Source organism: Osmerus mordax, chromosome 6 (genome assembly GCF_038355195.1).
Source record: "Osmerus mordax isolate fOsmMor3 chromosome 6, fOsmMor3.pri, whole genome shotgun sequence".
NCBI lineage: Eukaryota > Metazoa > Chordata > Actinopteri > Osmeriformes > Osmeridae > Osmerus > Osmerus mordax.
In genome coordinates, this window is record NC_090055.1 from 13,986,603 (window position 1) to 14,012,229 (window position 25,627).

Below are 25,627 nucleotides of genomic sequence, written 5' to 3' on the forward strand. Positions count from 1 at the left end.
TAACGTGATAAAGCCTGTTCTATGTGACATGAGAAAAAGAAAAGACTACTGGTGACTCCTTTCCTCTAAGAACGATGACCCTGAATTTGACCGCTTTCTTGAGCTACTGAGCAGTGTGTCCAGGTGGGAGGGTCCAGGCGAGTGCGACAAAATTGGAACAGTGAAGGTTGCGAGTAGCATTACACTCCTCCCACAACAATAGCACCTAGTGTGGGGAAGGCTGCCTGTTGATGTTCCTGTGTCCCCTGGGAGTACCATAGTTACCTTTACATTTACATTTTTATTCATTTAGCAGACGCTCTTATCCAGAGCGACTTACAGTAAGTACAGGGAAATTCCCCCCGAGGCAAGTAGGGTGAAGTGCCTTGCCCACGGACACAACGTCATTTAACACGGCCGGGAATCGAACTGGCAACCTTCAGATTACTAGCCCGATTCCCTAACCGCTCAGCCACCTGACTCCATAGTTGTTGAGCCCACTTCAGCACGCTCTGCCCCGAAGAACATTTTTGTTGGAAAACTTGTCACTGCTATGTGGGGTGATCGTTTGGTTCCGATGAAGATCCTCAACCCGACATTGGATCCTATCACACTACGTCGCAACACGAAGATAGCTGATGTTTCCCCCTGTCTGGCAATGGAAGAATTGAACATCACCCAGGGAATGTATCAGACTCAGGACGAAGCCTCTGTTCTAGTGCTGTCGGGTAGCAAGCCCACTGATCCTGTCCAGGCGTTGAAGGAGGCTGGTTTGGGCGATATTGACTTGGAGGGCTGTGAAGTTTCCCCTGTTGATAAGGCCAAGCTCGCCGCCCTACGATTGGAGTACAGTGACATCTTCTCCAAAGACTCCCTTGACTGTGGGAAGGCCAAAGACTTTGTTCACAGAATCCATCTTTCGGATGACCGCCCTTTTCGACTTCCCTATCGGCATGTCCCACCAGCGCACTATCACAAACTGAGACGGGTGCTGACTGAGGTGGAGGAGCGCGAAATCATCAGGAAATCTGTTACTGATTATGCCTCCCCTCTAGTCATGGTCCGGAAGAAAAATGGGGACCTGCGGATCTGCACAAACTTCAGGTGGTTGAATGCCAGGACCATTAAAGATGCCCATCCTCTCCCCCATCAGTCTGACTGCCTTGCTGCGCCTGGGGGCAATTCTCTTTTTAGCACAATGGACTCGACGTCTGGATTTTACAATGTTCCCCTCCATGAAGCTGATAGGAAGTTCACTGCTTTTACTATGCCACTGGGGTTGTATGAATACAATAGTTTAGAAAAGGCCTCTGTAACAGTCCCGCGTCCTTTATGAGGGTGACGCTTAGCATTTTGATGACTTACATTTTCCAGTCTTCTTTGTTATTTGGATGACCTGCTCGTCCTTGCCCCATCTGATCACGTGCAACTGGAACGTTTAAGAGTTGTGTTCAGCCGTCTCCGGGTCAACAATCTCAAACTTTCACAAAAGAAGTTCTACTTCCTGAGGCAGTCAGTTACATTTTTGGGACATATAGTAGACAGCAATGGGGTCTCTGTGGATTTGGAAAAGGTTTCTGTAATCTCGCCCTTTGCCAAGGGTGACTTGATGGAATCAGATGGCTGCACCCCATCTCAGAACAGGATAAGGTCATTTTGGGCATGGTCTTATATTACCAGCATTTCATCCCCATTTGTTCATCCATAACGAAACCTCAGTTTTGTTTGACCGCTGGTTATAAGCGTAGGGGCAGAGTGCCTAAAACTGGTAAAAGTGGCACTTTCCACCGACTGGTTCCACAAGACTGGACGGCCGCATGTGACAAGGCCTTTGATGACCTGAAGTCTGCATTGGTCGAGTGTGTGGCCCTTGCCCATCCTGATTTTGAGAAGACTTGTATCCTCTGCACTGATGCATCTCTTGACGGCATAGGTGCTGTTCTCTCACAAGTCCAGGATGGTGAAGACAGAGCAAGACCCGTGGCGTTTGCAAGCAAGTCACTCAGCCGTAGCCAAGCCAACTACCCAGCACACTAGAATTTCTGGCACTGAAATGGGCAATGTGTGATAAGTTCAGCCACTGGCTCAAGGGCAGCCATTTCATGGTATGGACTGACAACAATCCACTCACCTACATCATGACAAAGCCCAAGCTGGACGCCTGTGAACAGCGCTGGGTTGCTAAATTGGCCCAATATAACTTCAAGATCAAGCATGTTCCAGGCAGATTGAACGTTGTTGTTGATGCACTGAGCAGGGACCCTTTTGTCAAACCGATGAGCCAGCGCCTGCTTTCAGAGCCATACAGTCGTCTGATAGAGTGTGCAAAGGATCTTGGAGACGGATTCATCCAGGACGTCTTCCACTCGACTAATCAGCCACAGGCACTCAGCTCCATGGATGTGTCTCCAGCCAGCTCCCGCGCGTCTCTCTCAGAAGATGAGGTGTCTACACTGCTGGACAGCCACAATGAATCACTGCCCCGCTCGAACTCATCTGCATCGACTGCTGGTCTGCAGAAGATCATAACAACAAGTCTGTGAATGTCCTTGTAATCACTGACCATTTCACAAAGCTAGCCCAAGCATTTCCCTCTCGGGACCAGACAGCAAAGAAAGTGGCTAAGACGCTGTGGGAAGTTTTTCTGTGTCTATGGTTTCCCTGACCGCATCCACTCTGACCAGGGGACGAGCTTTGAGAGTGAGCTGATTGCGGAGCTTCTCCAACTTGCTGGCGTCTCAAAGTCTCACACCACCCCCTACCATCCTATGGGGAATGGTGGGACCGAGAAGTTCAAGAGGACGTTGGGTAGCATGCTCCGCTCCTTGCCTCCGAGACATTAGCTCAAGTGGCCTCACATGATCCAGACCATGACATTCGTCTATAACTGCACCTCCAACTGGCCACCGACAACTGGCTTTGCTCCTTTTTATCTGATGTTTGGCCGTATACCGTGTCTGCCAGTGGACCTGATGTTTCAAAGTGTTGTTGTCTTTGTGGCTTCTCTGCTAAAAAACCTCAAGTCTGCCATTTCTGTTGCTAAGAAGCATACAGAGACCGAGCAGAAACATCAATCGGATCAGTACAACAAGAGAGTGAAAGGTCAGTCATTGACAATAGGGTACCGAGTGCTGATGGCGAATAAGGGCTGCCGCGGGAAGCGCAAATTAGCGGACCGATGGGGAGACATAATCTACACAGTTGTTGCCGCAAAGACAGATATCCATGTTTACAGAATTCGTGATTCCGAAGGAAAGGAAAGAGTACATCGGAATCTGCTGTTGGATGTAAACTTTCTTCCTCTGAGCGGCCAGCTTGATGCAACCTCAACAGAGAGCGACGAGCCTGATGGAGATCCTGTGCCCGATGGTCCTCACTCTGTCCAAGCAGCCCTCAGTGACATGGAATCTGCCTCTCCCTTGGATGACGCCATCTCCGTTCCTGATGCAGATGTTGAGGGACGTACCTTGTCATGGGTCTCGAAGCACTCAGATGTCACGACACAGGTGTCGGAAGACCTGACTGAGGATCCAGGATTGGTCCAGGCCCCCTCAGACTCCCTTCCTGAGTCTGAGGGGTCCATGGTCTGACTGATACTTCTAGTTGCCTTGACATTAGTTCATCCACACAGTCCCACATTCCCACACCGCAGCCTACACTCCCACCACATGCACCTCACACGTCTAGGTTTAGTTGTGTTATGAAGCCTGTGTTCAGGTTAATTGAGTCTATGGCTCAGCTCCAGTCAGTTTTGAATGACGATGTTCTTGAGAGATTTGCCATCCATGTTTGACTTTGTGTGTCTCTCGACACATAGTTGGTTAACCCAGTTAGTGATGGGTTGTGATATAGCATGTTTCCCCCAGGTACGCATTTACATTTAATGTTTTTGTTTCTTTACCATCATGGCATGGTAGGTAGGCCTTAGTGTATGGGGTGTATACGTCATCCCTTTTTCCTATGGAGAAAATGAGACTTGGTCAACCTCTGTTTTTTCTCAACCAGTGGCGGCTGGGAAGCCCCCGCAGCCCCCGCGAGGCGGGGGGGACCCCAGGCCCAGCCCTGCATAGCAAAAAACAGACTAGGCCTATATAAAAAATATATATATTTAAAAAAGAAAAAACTTTGAGGGCGCTCATTGAGAGCCCCAAGTTTCAACTACCGGGTAAAGGAATCCCGTAATGTAGGCAACGTAACAGATCTTCATCCACTTCCATGGGCTAAATAGTCTCAAAATCCCTAAATCTGGCAACAATGGCTTTTGGTATTTTACGTGCACGACTACACCATTACTGTCACGCCTCCGTACTCTGCTTCCCCTTTTTAAGATTATTGATTTCACCTGTTGCTTGTTTGACCCATTTTAGTTTCCTATTTAAACCCCAGTGTTTAGTAGCTTCTTTGCGAAGTCTTACTCGTTTCTTGCATAGTCAGTCTGAGCCTTGTTATTCTGTTTTGTCCGTTTCTCCGATCGACCACTTGCCTGTCTTTGACCAGTGGCGGCCGGGACTTTGCAGAGGCCCCCCGCAAAGTTGGAGCTCGAGGCCCCTCCCCTAAATCCAAAAATTGATTCTAGGTTGTGTATCTCCATCCTATCTTATACATTGCTGTCTACCTTTAAATATAGTCTATATTCACCAATGTGAGAGAAATAAAAAAGTTTAAAAATAACAAAAGCACAATAGCAGCCTATTTGTGTGGCATTCTGCGGAAACCAGTCGGATGTCGCGGCCGCGCGGTCATTGCTTGCTATAAGCCATAAAAGATCGAAAATTGTTTTCTGTCAAAATTTAGATTTTTGATGTTTTCTATAGTTAACACCCTAAACTTCATTGTAATGTACAAAAAGTATAGCTTCTGAAAAACTGTTAATTTCAAAGTTGTTTGGACATGTCAGCTAGCAAGATTTCCAAGCCATTTCAAATCAAATGCTCAGTTTGTTTGCTCTTTTGAGTGCTGCAGCAGCCCCAAACAACTGATCAATGAAGTCAGGCTGTTAAACTTAAAAATAACTTGCTGAGAAGTTATTAATGTAGCCTATACTTAAACTGACATTTACATTCACAACGTGATTACGAACAAAAGGATTTACTTTCCATATTCGCCACAGAATTAGAATGAAAGTGGAGTGGAATGCAATTTTCTCGGTTATCACTTTATTGACAAAGGTCAACTTTAAAATTATGTAACTTCAGTTGTGATAAAGATATCTGAGTGATTTAAACATATTTGTATTCAGGATAGTTTGTAGTTTCCAAATATGTATAATACCAGAAAGACCCAAATGTTCACGATGTGAAAAGTTTCCGCAGGCCGCCACACATTTGTCATTGTTCAAAACCAAAGACAGCACTAGCCTTCTGATAGTTCAGCACCAAGGATAGCATCGTCGAAATAACACACAATCAATGGAGGAAAGGAAAACATTTATTCTTGCCAATAAGTAGGCTAAGCAAGTATATTTATTGTTGGTTGCTGGTGAAGACGTGCTGCTGCTAGCTACCTGCGGCTGCGGTAGTGTTTCGTCTGGAGATGTTGATAATATTCCTCTCTGGCTGGTCTAAATAAGTGTGTAATCTTCGGGTGTTTTGCTCGAGCTTATTCAGACAACAGTTTATTGCTGCGCTTTTGAGCACCGCGTGCATATTTTCTTTTACTCATGTCTCTACCGTCATCTAGCAGAACGTAGCCTAATGATTAGCATTTTTTAAATGTGCGCGTTCAATAGGCGTAATGGCCCAAAAGGCACGTAAGATACGCAAAAGCCATTGTTGCCAGATTCAGGGATTTTGAGACTATTTAGCCTATTTAGGTCTGTTACGTTGCCTACATTACGGAATTCCTTAACCTGGCAGTTGAAACTTGGGGCTCTAAATGAGCGCCCTCAAAGTGTTTTCCTTGTTTTTTTTTATATATATTTTTTTATATAGGCCTAGTCTGTTTTTTGATATGCAGGGCGGGGCCCTTAGGGCGTGGGGGCCCCCCGTCTTGCGGGGGCTGCAGGGGCTTCCCAGCCGCCACTGTCTTTGACCACGAATTAGAATTACCTATATTGCCCCGTTTGCCTGTGTACCGACTTTTGCCTGTTCCTGGACTACCCCGTTAAAATAAAAGCCTCTGCCCTTGGATCCGAGTCTGTTCTGGTTACAATTACGCCTCTTGAACGCGCACATTTCAAAAATGCTAATCTTTACATTTTTCTAGATGACGGTAGAGACATAGCCTAAGTAAAAGAAAATATGCAAGCGGTGCTCAAAAGCGCAGCAAGAAACTGTTGTCTGAACAAGCTCGAGCAAAATACCCAAAGATTACACATTTATTTAGACCAGCCAGAGAGGAAACTATCATCAGCATCTCCACAGACGAAACACTACCGCAGCAGCAGGTAGCTAGCAGCACCACGTCTTCACCAGCAACCAATATACTTGCTTACTTATTGTCAAGAATGAATGTTTTCCTTTCCCTCCATTGATTGTGTTATTTCAGTGGCGATGCTGAACTATCAAAAGGCTATAGCGCTGTCTTTTGAACAATGACAAATAGGCTGCTGTTGTGCTGACGCAATTGTGTTTTTGTTATTTTTAAACTTTTTTATTTCTCTCTCACATTGCTGAATATATGCTAAAGGTAGACAGAAAGCAGTCTATTGGCAGTTGAATAAGATAATAGATGGAGATACATTATGAGTGGATTTAGGGGAGGGGCCTCGAGCTCCGACTTTGCGGGGAGGCCTCTGAACAGTCCCAGCCGCCACTCCTCTTAGCCTAGCGATTTAGACAGCTTTTAGGGCTGGGGTTTCTAATGGCCTGTATTCTTTGTATGGGGAGGTTGCAGATATTTGCGCAATTCTGAAGGGGTGATTGTAACAGGTTAGAAAAGCAGTTTGAATAATTGCACAAGATATTCTGTTATGTGTATTTCAGTTTCTTTTTAATCTTTTATTTTGAAATCACAAGCACACTGGTATTGGGGGTCTCTGGTAGCCCCCCCCCTGTCTCCCCTTGTTTTGTTTCCCCCCCCCCCCCCCCCCCCACTTCCTCTTTCATGTTTGATATATGCTGGGAATGTGGTAGGCGGTTGAGTTTCAGTGGGATAAACAATCTAATAAATATTGCCAGGAAATAAATATCACGTCTCAGCAACGGTTGTCCACGGGTCACATTTATTTACGCAGTTTATAACGCAGAAGTTACACCGGTTACACCGGCAAGCATTAAACTATTGTACTTTCTTTGAATCCGACGACTCTGTACATTACTTGATAGAGACAAACATTGACTCCACTCTCACTCTGTCTAACGATTTGTCAAGACCAATCCATCGGCATTGATTCATTCCCTCTCCTTGCCTTATACACATTAGCTATACATTTCATCTCCGTTCATTGCCATCCAACTATCTACGAGGTGGCAACGTCGCCATGGTAGCACAACCTAAAAACTCGAATCTACGACATTTGTTGCCAACATTATCCAGTATCCTAGACAAATCTGTTATAGTGTTCCCTAAATGTACTAATTTAGTGGGGGATAATCCACTAACATGCTTTAATACACATTCAGATGTGCTAATAATATACAATCTGATTCTTGAAACGTCTTATCCTTCAACAGTGCGCACAAACGCTCTATTCCGCTGCAACGCTATTGCATTGATAGTATTTGGTGCTAACCTCCGGGAACTACAGAAAGGCTCCATGATCCGCCATTGTTTTAAAAAACAGGTCCATTGGAGTGAACGCAACTCTCTCTTTACATGGCTCTGGTTTCGAGAAGGGTCCAATTGCAGCTCTCCCTCCTCAGGCCCCTCTAAACCGGAATCTCTCAGGCCGCTGAAACCAGAACTCTCTCCTCAGGCCCCTCTTTTCAGGTGTAGCTGAGGTCAGTGTGCGAAATACCCGTCAATATTCGGGGGGGTCCCCATCTCTCGATTGATGCGCAATACCGATCGAAATTTGCTCAATATGCAGTAGGCAGGGACGGACTGGGAGTAAAAATAGGCCTTGGACTTTGATCCAGACCGGCCCACCAGAACCGGCCCCGTATACGCCACCAAAGTGCCCTGCTAATGCATGCACATTCTGGGTTTGATGTAATACTAGTAGAGAGTTCTACAGTTAATGCGAGCGCGCACGGCGCGCGAGAAAATTCTTTGGGCTGATTTGAGCGCAAACATTTTTTGGGAGCTTTATGTAAAATAAACATGGCGCTACCGATGGTCAGTCCGCTACTGGCAGTAGGTATAACATTACAGTAACTATTTTATGGATGCAAGCTAAGACAATCAGTCGATAAACTACATGACAACACACGCACACACTTAACCATTTTTGATAATCCGATATGCTATTATTCTAGTATTCTACTATTCCACTATTCTATATGGTAGGCTAGTATTCGTAAAGCAACACTGACATAAGAGGTTGCATTGGCTAAAGTTGTTTGGATGCACGTTGTTTCATAACAAGGAGGCAAAGTTGTGCATTACAATGCAGACATGACAATGATTGGCATCAATCTGGCGCACTTACAAGAGCAATTAACTGAATAAATGCCAGGTATAGCCTATCGGAGACAGTTGCGGTCTTTCCATGCGCCCACCTGCTTCGTTGACCAACCAGCCTGCAAGTCACTTGTGCTAACAGCAGTAGCAGCTAACGTTACCTCAGCACCTGCTGCGTCTTCGGAGCACTCGGCGCGTTTCTTCTGGGGAATCACTGGGTGGGAGAGGATCCTCTGTTCTGGTAGTGAGTGGGCCCACTGTGCTAGCTGCAACAGCATTGTCATTCGGTGCCTCTTCATCTCTGAGTGCCACCTTTTTGGATGTGAACCCAAAGTGTGTGAATGATACACTCTGGTTAGCTTTCGCTTGCTAGCCATTGACTTCTCAACGTTTATGTTTGGCGCACAGGACTTGCTGGCTCCGCTTGGCCAAAAGAATGGTGAATAAATGTTTTGATTTCTGAATACTGGACATGGTGATCTTAAAAACATTTTAGTGACCATTAGTGACAATATTTATTTATTCAGAAAACAATTGAGACCCCCCTTCAAACCTTTGCTTTTGAGGCTTTCAGGGGGGCTCATGGGTTAATCGGGGGGGTCGAGCCCCCCCGGACCCCCCGTATTTCGCACACTGGCCGAGGTATTAACACCGATATAATTACCGTCATTATAGATTGTTGACATGTTCTTCTGGAGCAAATACAAAGATGTAGAATAAATCATGTCTAATAAACACAATATTGTTATGGTTATGCAACGTTATGTCAGTTGAAAATGATGGCATTAACAATAACAGTAAGCTAGCAATAGTAAAACAACACATCATCATCATAATAGTAACATATACATAGGCCTATTTAACTTAGCTTTCTTTACCGAGCTAGAACAACGAAGGAGCCAGATATTCAAGTTTACAGTTTCTTTAATCCGACACAATACTTAAGCAGTCATACTAAAAACACGAAGCAAAAAGAACAACGTATATGTGGTGAGTCTGAGTCGTATGTGGAACATATATTCCATCTAGAACAGGCTTATATTACTAAAAACCAAGTGAACGCAATACTATAGTATACAGTGATAGCATTGATTTTGATTGAGTTCGCATCATGTACTGTATCTGATTCTTAATCTGACTTTTTCCCCATTCTACAAGTTTTCTGACTCTACTGCAATGCCTTAGCTCACACGCTCGCGACCAGATGTCGCAAAGTATGACGTATACAGCTAGTTGCAAGTAGGGTTGAGTACCGAAACCCAGTTCCCCTATGGAACCGGTTCCTATGCATCCGGTAGGAATCGGACCGGATTAAAACACACATTTCGGTTAATCATTTGGGTTCCACATAATGTGTCGACTGAAATATTTTCACTCTGTCACTCCGAAACGGACGTAAAATATTCACACTTTCTCTGTAGTCTACCGTTAGCTGGCTACTGTTAAGTCTACTTTCAAAATGCCATATTTTCCCTCTGGGCTCACCAAAATGGACATAAAAGCATATTAACCATTCACTGCACGTGATCGCTAGTATACATATTACACTTGCTCTGCTAGTCTATCGTTAGCTAGCTTTTAGTGCATTTAAAATGCCTAAAGCGAAGCGGTCGAAAAAAAAATTATATGGCTCTGCGCTGACCCTATTGGACCCATCACTACCCAATACCACGGGACACCCCTAGGGGGACGTACGTTACACATCTATTTATCTCAGTTAAAGATCCTGTAAAGTGGAATTGAAAACGAGTTTTAAGTTCTCCACACCACAGAAGAATGTGTTATTAACTACCCATCCAAATTCGAATGGAAAAAAACAGACAAGTATGTTAAATTAGGCTTTGAAATCGAGAGAAAATCAGCACTCTTCTCTGCTTGAGACTGGGGGGGGGGGCGTGTCGCCTGAAGGAGCAGAAGCTCCGCCCCTCGCTGCCTACCTACGACCCAGATAATGGACGCTACGTCAAGCCGAACAAAACAGTATAGAATTTGAATTTATTTGTTCAATGAGTGAAACATACAGATGCATATAAATGAATTGTTCCCCTGAGCTGTAACACAGGAGTAAAAATGGACACCAGAGACAGCAGACAGTGAGCTCTTCAACTACTTCTAGCACATTAGCTACCATTTCACCAAAATACCATCATTCTACAGCCTAATATCAAGTTAGCGGTTTGCACTAACTCATAGCAGAGATACCTCTGGAAAAGTTATCTAGTATAATTATAACAAGCACACAGAACTGAGTGATGAATGGCTGGCGGCGGTTGATGGTCCAGGTGCGACCGGAGGAGGAACGGCCGGGAGGGCGATGCTCGGTAAGGCTCCGCGCTGCAAGAGAAGCCATGTGTCCCTGAACCCCGTCTGTCTCTGATCCATGTTAAAATTATCCGCCATGAAATGGTCAGCGCAGAGCGGCTGTTGGAGTTTATCCGAAGCTTTCCATCAGCGTGGGTCTTCACAAAATCAATCCACCTATTTTTCCTTTCCTCATCAATAGGGAAATTAAATAGCGTTGCAGCGCAGCTGAAGTTCTTGCATCCAGGGAAGATGCAGTTGCGGGTGGAGGGAGACATCCTGAAGCTAGCTAGCTAGCTGATGTAGGCTACAATAACAGTACAGCAGGAGGAGCCATTCAGTGATCTGACATAGATGGGTAATTAGTTGGCTCCGCCCATTAAAACCTGATCTGTAAACGGAAGAGAAACTGTTCTACAGCCTGACTCCACATTTCAGTGCGACAAAGTTTTCGCGCTTTGCACGTGATTTCAGGAACTCATTTCACACGTTTATACTGTACTGAGAAGCAAATCATGGAATTTGCTTTACAGGATCTTTAACCCGAACACAAACTAGGCTACAACGGCAGACAGACCATCATGAACGCATTTAATATGATTGGCTTTGATAACTGCAACAGATGCTGTCATTTTTTTTTCCGGTCAGTCCACATCCAATGTGTTCCCTGCATCCCGTTTTGCTTGGTTCTTAACTCATTGTGTGAACCTAAACCTGCTACAGAGATGAACTGACGCTCACATTGTAATTAAATCAAAAGCTCTCTTATACACACCCAGACGTTATTATTGGTAGCTAACACTTGCTTTTTAAATAACTGTTAAGAGTTATACTATGTCGCCCCCTATCATTCGTTTGCTTTGGCCAAACCAACAGACTCCTCCTTCGCCATTTTTGACTGTAAACATCCTGCTCATTTAAAAGGACACTGAGCGGGAGGAAGGCAACTGGCGCCATCTTGGTTGTATTAATGAGTACGACAAGCAAGAATTGGCAGGGAGAAATAACATAAACATTTATATTTAATTTGGGGGTCGAATAGGTGAGTTGAGATTGTACTGCACCGTTTATGAATCGGTGTGTGGTTTTTTGCTCTACATTTACAACATGAATTGTTGAGTTTTACAAATCATGGCCTCCACGCCACTGAATAGACAGCCTACCGACAACGGTAGCTCGAGTTGCGGCGCAAAAAAATGTTTACAGTTGCGTTAATTAATAAGCTAGCTAGTTAGCACGCGCGTTTTCCATGTCTCGTTAAATATGTTACCAGTGCAACGCATTTGCTTACTATGGTAGCTTTGTGTATATAGGTATAGGTTATCCGTTTATTGTAGTACTTGCTTGTTGGCCAGCGAGTTATTCATAATTATTTACGAAGCCATCTTTTGCAAGACAGCTAGTCTAGCTAGTTGGTGCTACCTCGCAACAAGGCTAGCTAGCTACCCTAGCTAAGTAGTTAGCTAGTTTGCTCATCTCTCGACATCGACATATTTAACTAGTTAACTACAATCGAACTAGTTAGCGGACAATAACAACGGTTCTCATAATGTTTTAGATTTGCGCACATTGACGTTTGAAACTTCCCATGGCTGCTCAGCCAATATAACTAGAGCTAATGGTAGCATAGATGCCTGGCAAAATCTCGGAGTGATTCACTTGTTCGCTTATTAACACGTTTATACTGATCCATCAGCTATCTTGCTTTATGCCCAACTATCTAGAATCCCATTATTTAGTAGAGTACTTTCTACATGGCATTTCAAATCATGAAATGTGCCGGGAATACGTGGTTTTTCATCAAAACGGTTGCTATCAAATACTTAAAGTTCAAATTGTATGTATTGACTGATTTTTGATAATTTTCTTGTTTCGAAGTCACATGCCTTATCTCTTGCAGACATTTGAGCTACTCCTGTTTTTCTGCACAATCTCTACCCTAGGCGGAGTAGCCCCCTTGTGTGAGATCCACGAACAGGGGCAATGTTCTACGCCCACTTTGTCCTCAGCAAAAGGGGGCCGCTAGCCAAGATCTGGCTGGCGGCCCACTGGGACAAGAAGCTGACCAAGGCTCACGTGTTTGAATGCAACCTTGAGAGCAGTGTGGAGAGCATCATCTCACCCAAGGTATGGGAAGAACTGTGAAACTTTTTTTATACAAATGAGTCCTAAATTAAGTTCAAAAACAGATTTAAATCCAATTAAAAATGAAATATGTTTTTAGGTGAAAATGGCTCTGCGCACATCTGGTCACCTGTTGCTGGGCGTGGTTAGGATCTACCACAGGAAGGCCAAGTATCTGCTAGCCGATTGTAATGAGGCCTTCATCAAGATCAAAATGGCCTTCCGTCCAGGCAAGACACCAGGGCCATGGGCCAATATTAGATCTCTATTCCTAGTTACCCATTACATTTGGGTACAACTTCTGAAGGGAGATAGTGATGTTGTAAAGCTATGCTTGGCTGGTGCCGAAAGTTGAATCTGAAAATATGTTTAGATGATAGGCCTAAGTACCCAGTATATTGTAGTCTGAACATTGCCTCTGTATTTTAGGCGTGGTCGATTTGCCAGAGGAGAACAGAGAGGCAGCCTACAATGCCATCACCTTGCCAGAAGAGTTCCATGACTTTGACCAACCACTACCTGATCTTGAGTAAGACATCTAAGTAACACCTAAAAACTTTTTGTGAGTTTGTGTGTGTGACAATTAGAGATCTAATGATCTGTGGTCCTCGCAGTGACATAGATGTGGCCCAGCAGTTCACCCTCAACCAGAGTCGAGTGGAGGAGATTACCATGAGGGAGGATGTGGGGAACCTCAGTCTGATGCAAGATAACGACTTTGGTAAGTGGATGAGCCATCGCTGGCTGCCTCCCTTGGTCTTCACTAACCCTACAGAAACAAATACTACAAACAACAGTTTAACCTTTTTTGTTTTTGAGCTTGAGGTTATTTGCAAAAGTGTCCTAAACCAACTTGGTCAACCCTTTGCAGCTGACTTTGGTATGGATGACCGGGAGATGATGAGAGTGGAGGGCGCCTTTGAGGAGGACATCATCCACGGTTCCACCGCCTCCAATCTGCTCCTCGAAACGGAACCTGGCCCAGCCCACCTGCCTGACAAGTCCAACCACATGGAGTATGATGACTTCGGAGACAACACTATGGGCAACAGCGACGGAGGGATGCTAGGTACGACAGCCACCAGCTTCTATTAGGGGTGGGCGATATGGCCAAAATCTTCTATCACGGTATGAGTAATTTTATATCACGGTTACGGTATATACTACGGTTTATTACACGGCATTCACGCTGTAGAATGCTCCATTCACTTGAATGGGGCTTCCCAACATTCTGCGGTGAACACTTTTTTCATATTTGACCGTTGCTATGCATATTTAACTGCTGTCAAGGGAAATGGCCTTTTTGCCTCGGATTCACGTCTTTCGTAGCACTCCGCAATTAGTCCGGTAACTTTTCAACCCCAGCGTACTCCGTTGCTTAGCGGCATCAGCTGATTTACATTTAGTCATTTAGCAGACGCTCTTATCCAGAGCAACTTACAGTAAGTACAGGGACATTCCCCCCGAAGCAAGTAGGGTGAAGTGCCTTGCCCAAGGACACAACGTCATTTGGCACGGCTGGGAATCGAAATGGCAACCTTCAGATTACTAGCCCGACTCCCTCACCGCTCAGCCATCTGACTCCCGATTTGAAGCCTAAAGAATGTTCAACTTCTATGAATTTCAACGTCTTTGGCGAACTATTTCTCTGCTGATCAACACTACGAATGGTAACAAATAAATTGTAAAAAGACACAATGTTAAGTTATTTTTTCAGCAAGTAGCCGTGTAATTAGGGATGGGGATCGATACCCGGTTCTGTAAGGACCCGGTTCCAAATTTCTCAATACCCGAAGATCAATAAGGTCTGAGCTTATTGATACCGTTATCGAGACTCTGTAATATAATGTAACTTATGTCTCGAGAGATAAGTCAGGTCATTTAAATCAAATCACTGGTGCACAAACATACATCGATTGTCTAATAAAATTACTAAATTCAATTAAATGGCCTGCCAACCGCCTTTAAACTAAAAGAAGAAGAATTTAATTGGGTCACGCCCTACTTCGCTACATTTCTCATTTTGTTGCTGGCTACGATGGCTGAACGTACTAAGCGGTCAAAGGCTTGGCTACATTTTAATAAAGCCAAAGATAAGGACGCAGCGACGTGTAATATGTTCGAAGATAATTTCTTGTAAGGAACACTGATGCAATGAATAAGCACCAACGTTGTGCATCAGCTAAAGGTAAAATGCAGTACATTCGACTGTCTTCGAGAAGAAACGGTGCCAACTCCAGCTGCCGTTGCAGGACAATCCTCCTCCTCCTCCACCCAAGGAATGCATGGTGAGCGCAGTCAGCGCACCCCAACTTCGTAGCAAGTATCCATCGTTGACAATAATAAGCCTAAAAAATAAGAGCCAGGCCTCTACAGTGCAACTATTTCACTCGCATATGCCCCTAAAATTTGATGCGTGCGCGAACCGGAAAAATAATTTACGAGCACAGTCAGTGTATGTGAGTAAAGACTAGCCTCCCCCGCCCCGCTGCTGATCATTCAAAACATAGTCACCGGGAGCATGGCTCTGTGGGCTGCTTAAAGCATCTTGTTAAACAATAACAGGGATGAGATAAGGAAGGGTTGGGTTTGGTTAGTTGGTTATTTAGCTATATCAGGTGCCTTTTTGTTGAAACGTGTTAAACTTTTCATAAGGTCTTGAACAATGACGGCTTGTCAATGTCACTTTTTGTCAACCAACCAATCACAGTCATTTATACTAGTCACTCATCCAGGTTGTGGATGGTACATCTGTAGTGGACAATTGTAGATTTAGCCAGAGCCAGGATCCATTGTCCCAATATGTGCTCCTTTTATCCAGCCTCCTCCTGACAGCAACATGTTCCCCTTGTTCTATTTGACATCTGTTTTACTTAAGTTATTGTTATAAATGTTGTTCAGTAATCTTGTTTACATACAGTGGGTTTTGTGGGTGCTGCTATATGTTTAACATTTGCCAAATTCATTCATTTAGGTGGTGGTTAGCTCAAGCTCACCCCAGAAAAGTATCGATAGTGGTCGATACTACTACTATGAATAAAGACTCGGATCGTTAAGCAGTCTCGAAAATGGTATCGATAAAAATTAACGATCCCTATGTGTAATAAGCGGGATAATGTATAGACCCTCCGCTTCGCGTCGGGGTGCTGTTCGCCCTGTCTGGGCTTAATTTCCCGATAATGACTGGCGTTCTATACATTATTCCTTACCAGGGCTCCAGACTAACTTGTTGCCTTGGTTGCACTGGTGCGCCTAACTTTTTTATTTAGGTGCACCAGCACAAAATTTAGGTGCACCCAAATCTTTCCTTGCATCGCCACAATTTCAAGGTCACCTTTTTATCACGCTCCATATACATTCATATATACAATTAGGTCCATAAGTATTTGGACATTGACACAATTTTCATCATTTCGGCTCTGTATACCACCACAATGGATTTGAAATCAAACAATCAAGATATGCTTTAAGTGCAGACTTTCAGCTTTAATTTCAGGGTATTTACATCCAAATCAGGTGAACGGTGTAGGAATTACAACACATTTTATATGTGGGCCCCCCCCCCCCCTTTTTAATGGACCAAAAATAATTGGACAAACTAACATAATCATAAATCTAATTGTCACTTTTAATACTTGGTTGCAAATCCTTTGCAGTCAATGACAGCCTGAAGTCTGGAACCCATAGACATCACCAGACGCTGGGTTTCGTCCCTGGTGATGCTCTGCCAGGCCTCTACTGCAACTGTCTTCAGTTCCTGCTTGTTCTTGGGGCATTTTCCCTTCAGTTTTGTCTTTAGCAAGTGAAATGCATGCTCAATTGGATTTAGGTCAGGTGATTGACTTGGCCATTGCAGAACATTCCACTTCTTTGCCTTAAAAAACTCTTTGGTTGCTTTCGCAGTATGCTTTGGGTCATTGTCCATCTGCACTGTGAAGCGCCGTCCTATGAGTTCTGAAGCATTTGGCTGAATCTGAGCAGATAATATTGCCCGAAACACTTCAGAATTCATCCTACTGCTTTTGTCAGCAGTCACATCATCGATAAATACAAGGGAACCAGTCATACATGCCCACGCCATAACACTACCTCCACCATGCTTCACTGATGAGGTGGTATGCTTTGGATCATGAGCAGTTCCTTCCCTTCTCCATACTCTTCTCTTCCCATCATTCTGGTACAAGTTGATCTTGGTCTCATCTGTCCATAGGCTGTTGTTCCAGAACTGTACAGGCTCTTTTAGATGTTTTTTGGCAAACTCTAATCTGGTCTTCCTGTTTTTGAGAATCACCAATGGTTTACATCTTGTGGTGAACCCTCTGTATTTACTCTGGTGAAGTCTTCTCTTAATTGTTGACTTTGACACAGATACGCCTACCTCCTGGAGAGTGTTCTTGATCTGGCCAACTGTTGTGAAGGGGTTTTTCTTCACCAGGGAAAGAATTCTTCTGTCATCCACCACAGTTGTTTTCCGTGGTCTTCCGGGTCTTTTGGTGTTGCTGAGCTCACCAGTGCGTTCTTTCTTTTTAAGAATGTACCAAACAGTTGATTTGGCCACCTAATGTTTTTGCTATCTCTCTGATAGGCTGAAAAATCAAAACAAACCTAACGATGGCTTGCTTCACTGATGGTGACAGCTCTTTGGACTTCATATTGAGAGTTGACAGCAACAGATTCCAAACACAACTAGAGAGGGTACAATTTCTGGTGAAATTGTAGGGTGTGCTTGCTTGCGTCGGTTGCACAGGGGTCCGTTTTTGAATGACATTTTTACAACTGATTTATGTATATTTTATATGAAAATGCATACTTATTATTTATAAAGATTAAATAGATTTAACTGCATTTTTTTTTGCTGCTCATTTACAACTGAAAATACGAGTGAAGTGTAGAGTGAAATATATGTCTTCTCATTTCCCCTGCAAGAGGCAGCCTCATCGTTGAATCAAAACGAATAAATTCGGAAGACCGGTGTAAAAATTGACCTAATCTCTATGACTTAAACGTCCTTTTAAGTTTTCCCTTCTCGTGATATTTTCAGGCATTTAGCCTACTCATTGCATTCATTAATAAAGAACCCCCTTTGAAGATTATTCTACGACGTTACCCGGCAGTAGAAGATGGAATCGCGATTCAAACAGTACCATCTGCTAACTGAAAATATGCCCCCCAAAACGTAAATAAGCTTGACATTTATTTAGTGGAAAATCGCTCATTCATAAAAAGCTCACTGTCAGTAACAACGCAAAATGCGATATAGCCGTGTACTACTACGGTACAGTACTAGACTACTGCTGTGTTGGTCTTGGTAGCGATTGCGTTGGTTGAATTGGATTTAACGTTTCGTTGCACGGTTTAGGCTGAAATTAATTATTTTCATGAACAGATTGACAACGTGTAGGCTGTGGCAATGAAGTTCAGGTTAGTAGTTAGACTTTTGATTTAAGTCAGGGGAGTGCCGAACATGTTCTGTCGCCGTTTGACTTCCTAAACAGCTGTGTACTGTAGATGTTTTTGTAGTGTCTCGCGTAAGCTACAGCTTTGCAGTGAGCTACACTGGTTTGAAACCACAGGTAATGGTAATTTCACCAACAAATCGTTTACTAATGTCAGAATAAATCCTACAACGAAAATGTACATGTGAGGAATGTTTATTTTAACGATTGAAAACAGATACATCATAGACCACTGTAGTATTTGTTGCCCGGGCAACACAGGCTAATGTCATGATGCTAATACTTCAGTGAAATAGTAGACTACTGTTTCCGAAAGTAGATGTACTTCCTTAATAATATCAGCTTATATTGTACATTACACATCACAATTGTGTGTCATATCACAAAGTAAAATGAGTAAATAGTTATCACCCTGGCCTCTTTGCTTGTGGCGTTTCTGCAGCTGCCTTGCAGTAAAGCTATAGTTAGCCTAGCTATCCCCCAAGTTAACAGATGCGAAACGAATGTTCTGCCAAAGGTAGTCAAGCGTGTTTTCGTGACGGTAGTGACGTTAGTAACGTCAGTGACTGTGGCTAGCAAATTAGCCACCGTTAGCTTCACTTTTCGCCACAAAAACTGAACTTAAGCCTAAACCATGCAACGGAACGTAAATTCCAATAGAAGCAACTCAATCGCTACCAAGACGAAACTTTTGACACCTACGTTGTCTATGTAGGCCAAATATTGACTGAGTTTTAGGGGGGCAAAAAAATATATATAATAATAATAATAATATATGTGAGAGAACAAAGGTTGTGCCTTTGCCGAAGGCAAAGCACACCCAATAAACAGTATAAACAACAACAACAGTGTTTCATTTTATTTGTAATCAGTTAATCTTCACAAACACTGAAAAGTTGTTTTGCAGTATGTTAAAGATGTGGAATTGATCAACTTTATACAAAAAGCAATACGTTTTTTCAGTTCATTTTGTTCTGTGAGAGAAATCCAGTGGGCTTGAACAAGTGCATCGAAATCTGTCTGAATGTCTGAGGTGGATATGCGAAGGACAGCTGACAGGTAATGATCAGGGTCTGCAGTTCAACTAGCAAACCATCAGCCCGCGCCCACTGAAAAGTTCTTATTATGTCCGCGTTAGTTTTTTTTTTCACTTTCACTTTGACCTCAGTAAACAGATACTTAGAAGTCCATGTCTTGTTAAAAGTTAATCAGTGGCAAAGTTTTTAATTTTCGAGGGCTAACCAACAGCTAACTCTCCTGTCGGTGAGGTTGCGCAAGCGCACATATGTAAATCGCCTGATCACTGTAGTCTTTCAGGACTACATATTTACTACCGCTCAACACATTTATTTATTTAAAATTTTGGATTTACCTCACGCGGGCCAGATTGAGACAGCCTGTGGCCGGTTATGGCCCGCGGGCCATACAATGCCCAGGTCTGCTAAACTGACTCTGGTGCTCAGGTCGTAATTTCAATCAGCACAGCACGGAGCTACAGGAATATCTGGACCACAGCCAATCAGAGGCAAAGACCTGCCCCATCTCTGTCTCTGATTGGTTTAGACCACAATATGATCCAACCATGAGTGTCAGTTCCGTTTTAGGATAACAAACGCTTCGTTTGTGGAGAGACAGCGGATGCGAGGAGGTTAGGTGCACCGGTGCGACCTAGGAAAAAATGTAGTCGCACCCGTACACATTTTGGACATTTTGGAGTGCGACCAAATTGGTCGCACTCTAGAGCCCTGCTTACATATCTCATGTGAGTAGGGGGGGAAATACAGCGTTTGAAACGGTATAGCCAAATCTCTCCCTGTAGACACATTTCTACCGTCGCAAGGTATATACCGTCATACCGCCCAGCCCTAGCTTCTATACAGTATAAACTAATTCACCCACCGACCTTGCATGGTAAACAATTGAATATGTATTAAAGTGACCCACGGCATGCACATTTAGACTTGCATATTTTTGTTTCTTAGTCGACAAGCTTTTGAGCAGCGAGGACGGTGGCGGCATCTTTGATGATCCCCCAGCCATCACCGAGAGTGTGATGATGCCTCCGGACCATGGCGATGACGAGGATGACTTTGACAACCTCCAGTCCCGTAAGTCCACAGTAGGGGGGAAACGGAATAATGTGATGCTTGATGTGTAAAAACCCTCAAATCACCTTTTTTGAGAGCTCTTCATCTGCTGAACGGTATATTTATGGATTTCCTTGTGAAACATTGTCTTAATCTGACACTGTGAATGAACATCAGATTTGGAGTCACTCTGACAACTACCCTGTTGTTTTGTCATAGCCGGACCAGACAGCCCAGACTCTGGCCCAGCTGAGCCCCTACCTGCCATGGCAGACCAGACAGAGCAGACCACCCTGGTCCACAATGAGGAGGAGGCCTTTGCTTTGGAGCCAATTGACATCACTGGTGAGTTATGTTATGCCTTGTTTATAGTTTGTATTGTACTTATCTATGTGGAAAACAGCAACCCGGAGGAATAATGGGGCTGAATTGTGCTTGCCAGCACAATTACTCAGTAATTTTTTATTTTTGTAAAAAAAATATATTATAATTCGCTATTGGTCTTTGTGTCACCTCCATTAGTGAAGGAAACCAAGGCGAAGCGCAAAAGGAAGCTGATTGTGGACAGCGTGAAGGAGCTAGACAGCAAGACCATTCGTGCCCAGCTCAGTGACTACTCTGACATCGTCACCACCCTAGACCTGGCCCCACCCACCAAGAAGCTGATGATGTGGAAGGAGACCGGAGGGGTGGAGAAGCTGTTCTCCCTCCCTGCCCAGCCGCTCTGGAATGGCAGGCTGCTCAAGGTAGCGCGCGCACACACTTAGAACAACACATACTCTCTGAAGGGTTCCATTGTCAACGTTCGTGTCTTGGATGGGGTGTGTGTGTTACCAGATGTTTACCCGCTGCCTGACGCCCCTCGTGCCAGATGAGCTGAGGAAGAGGAGGAAGGGAGGCGAAGCTGACAGCCTGGATGAGTTCCTGAAGGAGCTAGAGAACCCAGAGGTGCCAAGAGAAGAGGCCATGTCCCAGCACAGGGATGTCATTGGTATGTTGCTGCACGCAAAACTCAGGGCTTGAAATTGCAACCATTTTGGTCGCATATGCTCCTGAAATTGTCTGTGCGAGCAGCAACATGTATTTTAGTGTATTATTTTGCAAGTGCAAATAATCGTTATGGTGCGACCTGTTTTAATTTCTTACAAAACGCTTGCTAATTAGCCTACTACACAGTACGTGCCTGCTGTGAGCTGATAAGTGACCGGTCCAACGTTCCATAACATATTAAACTACATCTTTACGTTCTAAACTTTAATGCAGATTTCAGATTGGTTAATATTAGCCGTCAATCACTGTGCTTGGTTGTCATGTGACAAGGAGCCAACTAACGCGCAAAATGAATCCAGGGCTCAAGTCTCAGGCATTTGCCGTGAGATTCATGCATGTCAACCATTTCTCACGCATAGGCCTGTCGCGATAGTCAATATATTGACTTATCGCACGATATATGGAAATGAGCGCAATCATTTTTGGTGCCGCAATATATTGCAACTGATCATTTTTATAATTAAAATGGCGCCACTCACGGATAGCGTAACTCGCTATATAGCCAAAGAATGCAGCCATTAAACACGGTCGAAAAACCAACATTTACAAATATGCTGCAAACTTTTGACAAACAGTACGAATTGCCAAAGAAAACATGCATCTCCCAAACTGCCATTCCATCCTTGTACAATAAAGTAAAAGATGACATTCTGAAGGAGATAAAGGACATCTCCTTTTACTCTGCCACTACAGATATGTGGTCAAGCTCAAATATGACGTCTTATATGAGCTTTACCATACACTGCATAACTGCTGACTGGACTCTGCAGTCAGTGTTTAGAGACCAGATACATACCCCAGCCCTGTCATTATGTAATCAGTAGCATAAAATGGTCTGACAATTACAATAATATCGTTTATCGCAATTAATTTTGGTGCAATATATCGCACAACAAAAAGTTATCGTGACAGCCCTACTCACGCAACACTTTATATTTCTCACACTGAGAAGGGATAACTTGTACTGCTAAAATGTTTTGACAAGGCACAGGCATACAGAGGTAATTTTTCTGCCCCCCGAAGCCCTGTAAATCTAGAATTAATATATATTAATTAATATTCGGTGGGTGCTCCAAAAAAAATCTACGTTGGGGAGCACCAGTGCCACGAACAAAAAAAGTTCATTTCAAGCCCTGATACACACACACACAACATATACACACAGACATCATTAATCAGGTGCTGTTGGAAGGTATGGGAAGGGTATGGATAGACTGGGACATTGTACTTGAAGGTGTTGGGAGTCTGGAAGGAGTCCTATGGATGTGTATCTTCTCCCCCGTAGACCAGACCATCATGGAGGAGCCCAGCATGCTCCAGGCCTCAGCCATGGAGGGCAGCAGGACCTCCCTGGATGAGACCGTCATGCCCCCCCCATCAACCCCTCGTGGGGTTAAACGCAAGGCCCACGATAAAGAGGCCACCCTGCCCGTGAGTTTGTGGTTTTTGAGAAGATAAAGAATGAACTCAAGCAGTGATGGCCAAGCGGCAATATATTGAATGTCGTTGGCAATGCTGTCACTTCTTTTTGAAATATGTGAAGGATTAAATGCTTGACGTTTCCCTTTACACGTTAAGAAGTTAGCGTAATATATTTTGTCATTGCGCATTATTTTACATTTTTGCTGCTGAGAATGCCAAATAATTGATTCTCAAATGTATTTGCCATTTGTAACAAGTACATTTGAATTATTTTTTCCTGCTCCTCTTGACAGTTTCTAACCCTGTAATGTGGTTCAGCTGTTAATGATGCATCTGTGTGCTCAGATGGGCTCACTGGAGCAGGCGGCCGAGCGCTCAGGGTTGTCCCAGAGGCTGGAGCTACCTCAGGTGGACCTGCCTCCAGAGGAGGGCTTGAACCTCACTCAACTGGTGCCTGAGCTGGACCTGCTGGGAGACAAGGAGAAGAAGGACGACAGTGATGATGAGGAGGTGAGAAAATCTAGGTGGATGGTATCACCCAGTACCGTTCTTTTTCTGTCATTGCATTAAGAAGGGCAAGAACTTGGTTTATGGTGGTTGTTAATTCAATTTGCTTTAATCAAATCTGTTGGAAATTCCACATTTCTGCAAGACAATTTATAGTTAGTCAAATCAACTTTTATTTGTATAGCCCTTTTTGCACGCAAGCATGTCACAGAGGGCTTCACATACGTCCATAGAACTGCCCCTCAACTAACCTAAACCCTTAAGTTAGTAATAAATGAATTGGTTTGGAGTGCAGGGGAATAAAAGGATGCCTTATTTTTGTTATCCAGGAGGAGGAGGGTCAGGGTGGAGATCAGGACCAGGAGGAGAAGAGATGGAACAAGAGGACTCAGCAGATGCTCCATGGTCTTCAGGTAAAACACCCAACCCTATTATGCAGTTATTATTGAGTTGATCTATCCCATAAAAGGTGATGTGATCATCGTTTTGGTTTGTCATGAGACTGAAAAGAACAGTATTTTAGTGTATTCTTTCCTGACATATTCTGCTTTCACATAAATAATTGCCCAGTGGTCCTTAAGGCAGGAAAAAAATAATGTTTTGCACATTGCTAATAATGTTAATGAACCCATCTGTATGTGTGCATCTCTTCACAGCGTGTCATGGCCAAGACTGGTGCAGAGTCAGTCAGCCTGCTGGACCTCAGCAGGAATAACAACAAGAAGCAGGCTGCTGCCAAGTTCTACAGCTTTCTGGTTCTGAAGAAGCAGCAGGCCATCGAGCTCAACCAAGCCGAGCCCTACAGTGACATTATTGCAACAGCTGGACCAAGATTCCACCTCATTTAGACATCACACAGACAAGGCTTTGCAACAGTTTTTACTGAACTTCTATGTTTTTATTTACTGTTTTGTTTCTTGTTGGCTGAGCCCTGTATGTCATTTTTGTTCAACATTATGACTTTTTAAGCCTTTTACTGTATCAACCAACAGAATCATGCAGTGTATGTTTCTTTCTTCATAGTGAGAAGGAGTTGGTGTATTGGGTATATTTATATTTCAATTCATATTTTTCCTTTTCACTTTTTGTAAGCTTGCATCCACAGTACATTCATCCCTTGTGTGTATTTTGTAGATTAATTTTCTAATGTCATTAAATGCCAAACTTTGGCACAGATTAAGAACCCTTCATTTTCATAAATCATGTACTTGATGCAAATATGTTGTGAAAAGGTACTGTTTTATCATAAAATACATTTGTAAACTCGCATCACCCAAGTTCATCCTCCTTGCACTTCATATGTCTTGGTTTTTGCAGTAATGCCAAATTAAAAGTATATGTCCATAATTCGGCTAAATTACAACTACCATTGCCTCCTTTAGATGTTTCATTTTGGGAAAATGTTCTGTCATGTGGCATTGTGTTTTTTTTTTTTGTACCTCCATTTGTTTTTCTTTTTTTGCATTATATCATTAGTCATTGAAAATGTTACAGACTCTGTTTTTAGTATATGGTTAGTTGTTGTGATACATGTACAAATTTGAAATAAAGGCTTTTAAGTACTTTTGGTTTTGTGATCATTCAACATTGAAGCGATCCCTGAGGAGAAGAGGTCTATCTTTAAGAAATTCATACTCACACTGATGAAAGCATTAACAGTTGTACATTACAGAACACTAGTGCACAGTGCCTGTAATAGTCGGTGATTAAGATTTCACAGAAACAAATGCAGATTATTTGAACTATAGATAGTGCATGTGGTTATTGGTGGCACACACCGATTCCTGGAATTATAGATGGGGCACAGTGCCCCTGATGAAGTCGGTGACGCATTTAGGTGGTGGGCCGAGGCTCAAAATTGTGCATTTGAACGATCCCTGATGGAGGAGCTAGATTTTTCTGTATCGTTTTAAAACGTTTCTACAACCCTAATAAAATGTGTTGGCATGTCCAATTCTTGCACATTTTTGAAGGAACATTAAAAAAAAATCTTTATCGACACAGGCATATTTGCTGGACAATTACAGTCCGCATCCAATCAAAGTTCATATACAGGTGCATCTCAGTTAATTAGAATATTGTGGAAAAGTTTATTTTGATAAGTAAATTCAAAAGGTGAAACTCATATTATACAGAGGCATTACACACTGTGAAACTTTTCAAGCGTTTATTTCTTTTAATTTTGATGATTATGGCTTA

At 43.4% G+C, this 25,627-nt stretch overlaps 1 protein-coding gene across 1 annotated transcript; it reads left to right on the plus strand.

The window, feature by feature from the left end:
* Positions 1 to 11,693: 11,693 nt before the first annotated feature.
* LOC136944531 (double-strand-break repair protein rad21 homolog A-like) lies at positions 11,694 to 24,990 on the plus strand. Its single transcript, XM_067238331.1, has 14 exons — positions 11,694 to 11,824; positions 12,726 to 12,909; positions 13,007 to 13,136; positions 13,336 to 13,435; positions 13,521 to 13,627; positions 13,778 to 13,975; positions 20,345 to 20,470; positions 20,669 to 20,794; positions 20,972 to 21,195; positions 21,287 to 21,440; positions 22,785 to 22,930; positions 23,267 to 23,431; positions 23,758 to 23,841; positions 24,085 to 24,990. Exons 2-14 carry the CDS (start codon positions 12,766 to 12,768, stop codon positions 24,274 to 24,276), a joined length of 1,896 nt encoding a protein of 631 aa, XP_067094432.1. The 5' UTR covers positions 11,694 to 11,824; positions 12,726 to 12,765; the 3' UTR covers positions 24,277 to 24,990.
* The last annotated feature ends 637 nt before the right edge of the window (positions 24,991 to 25,627 follow it).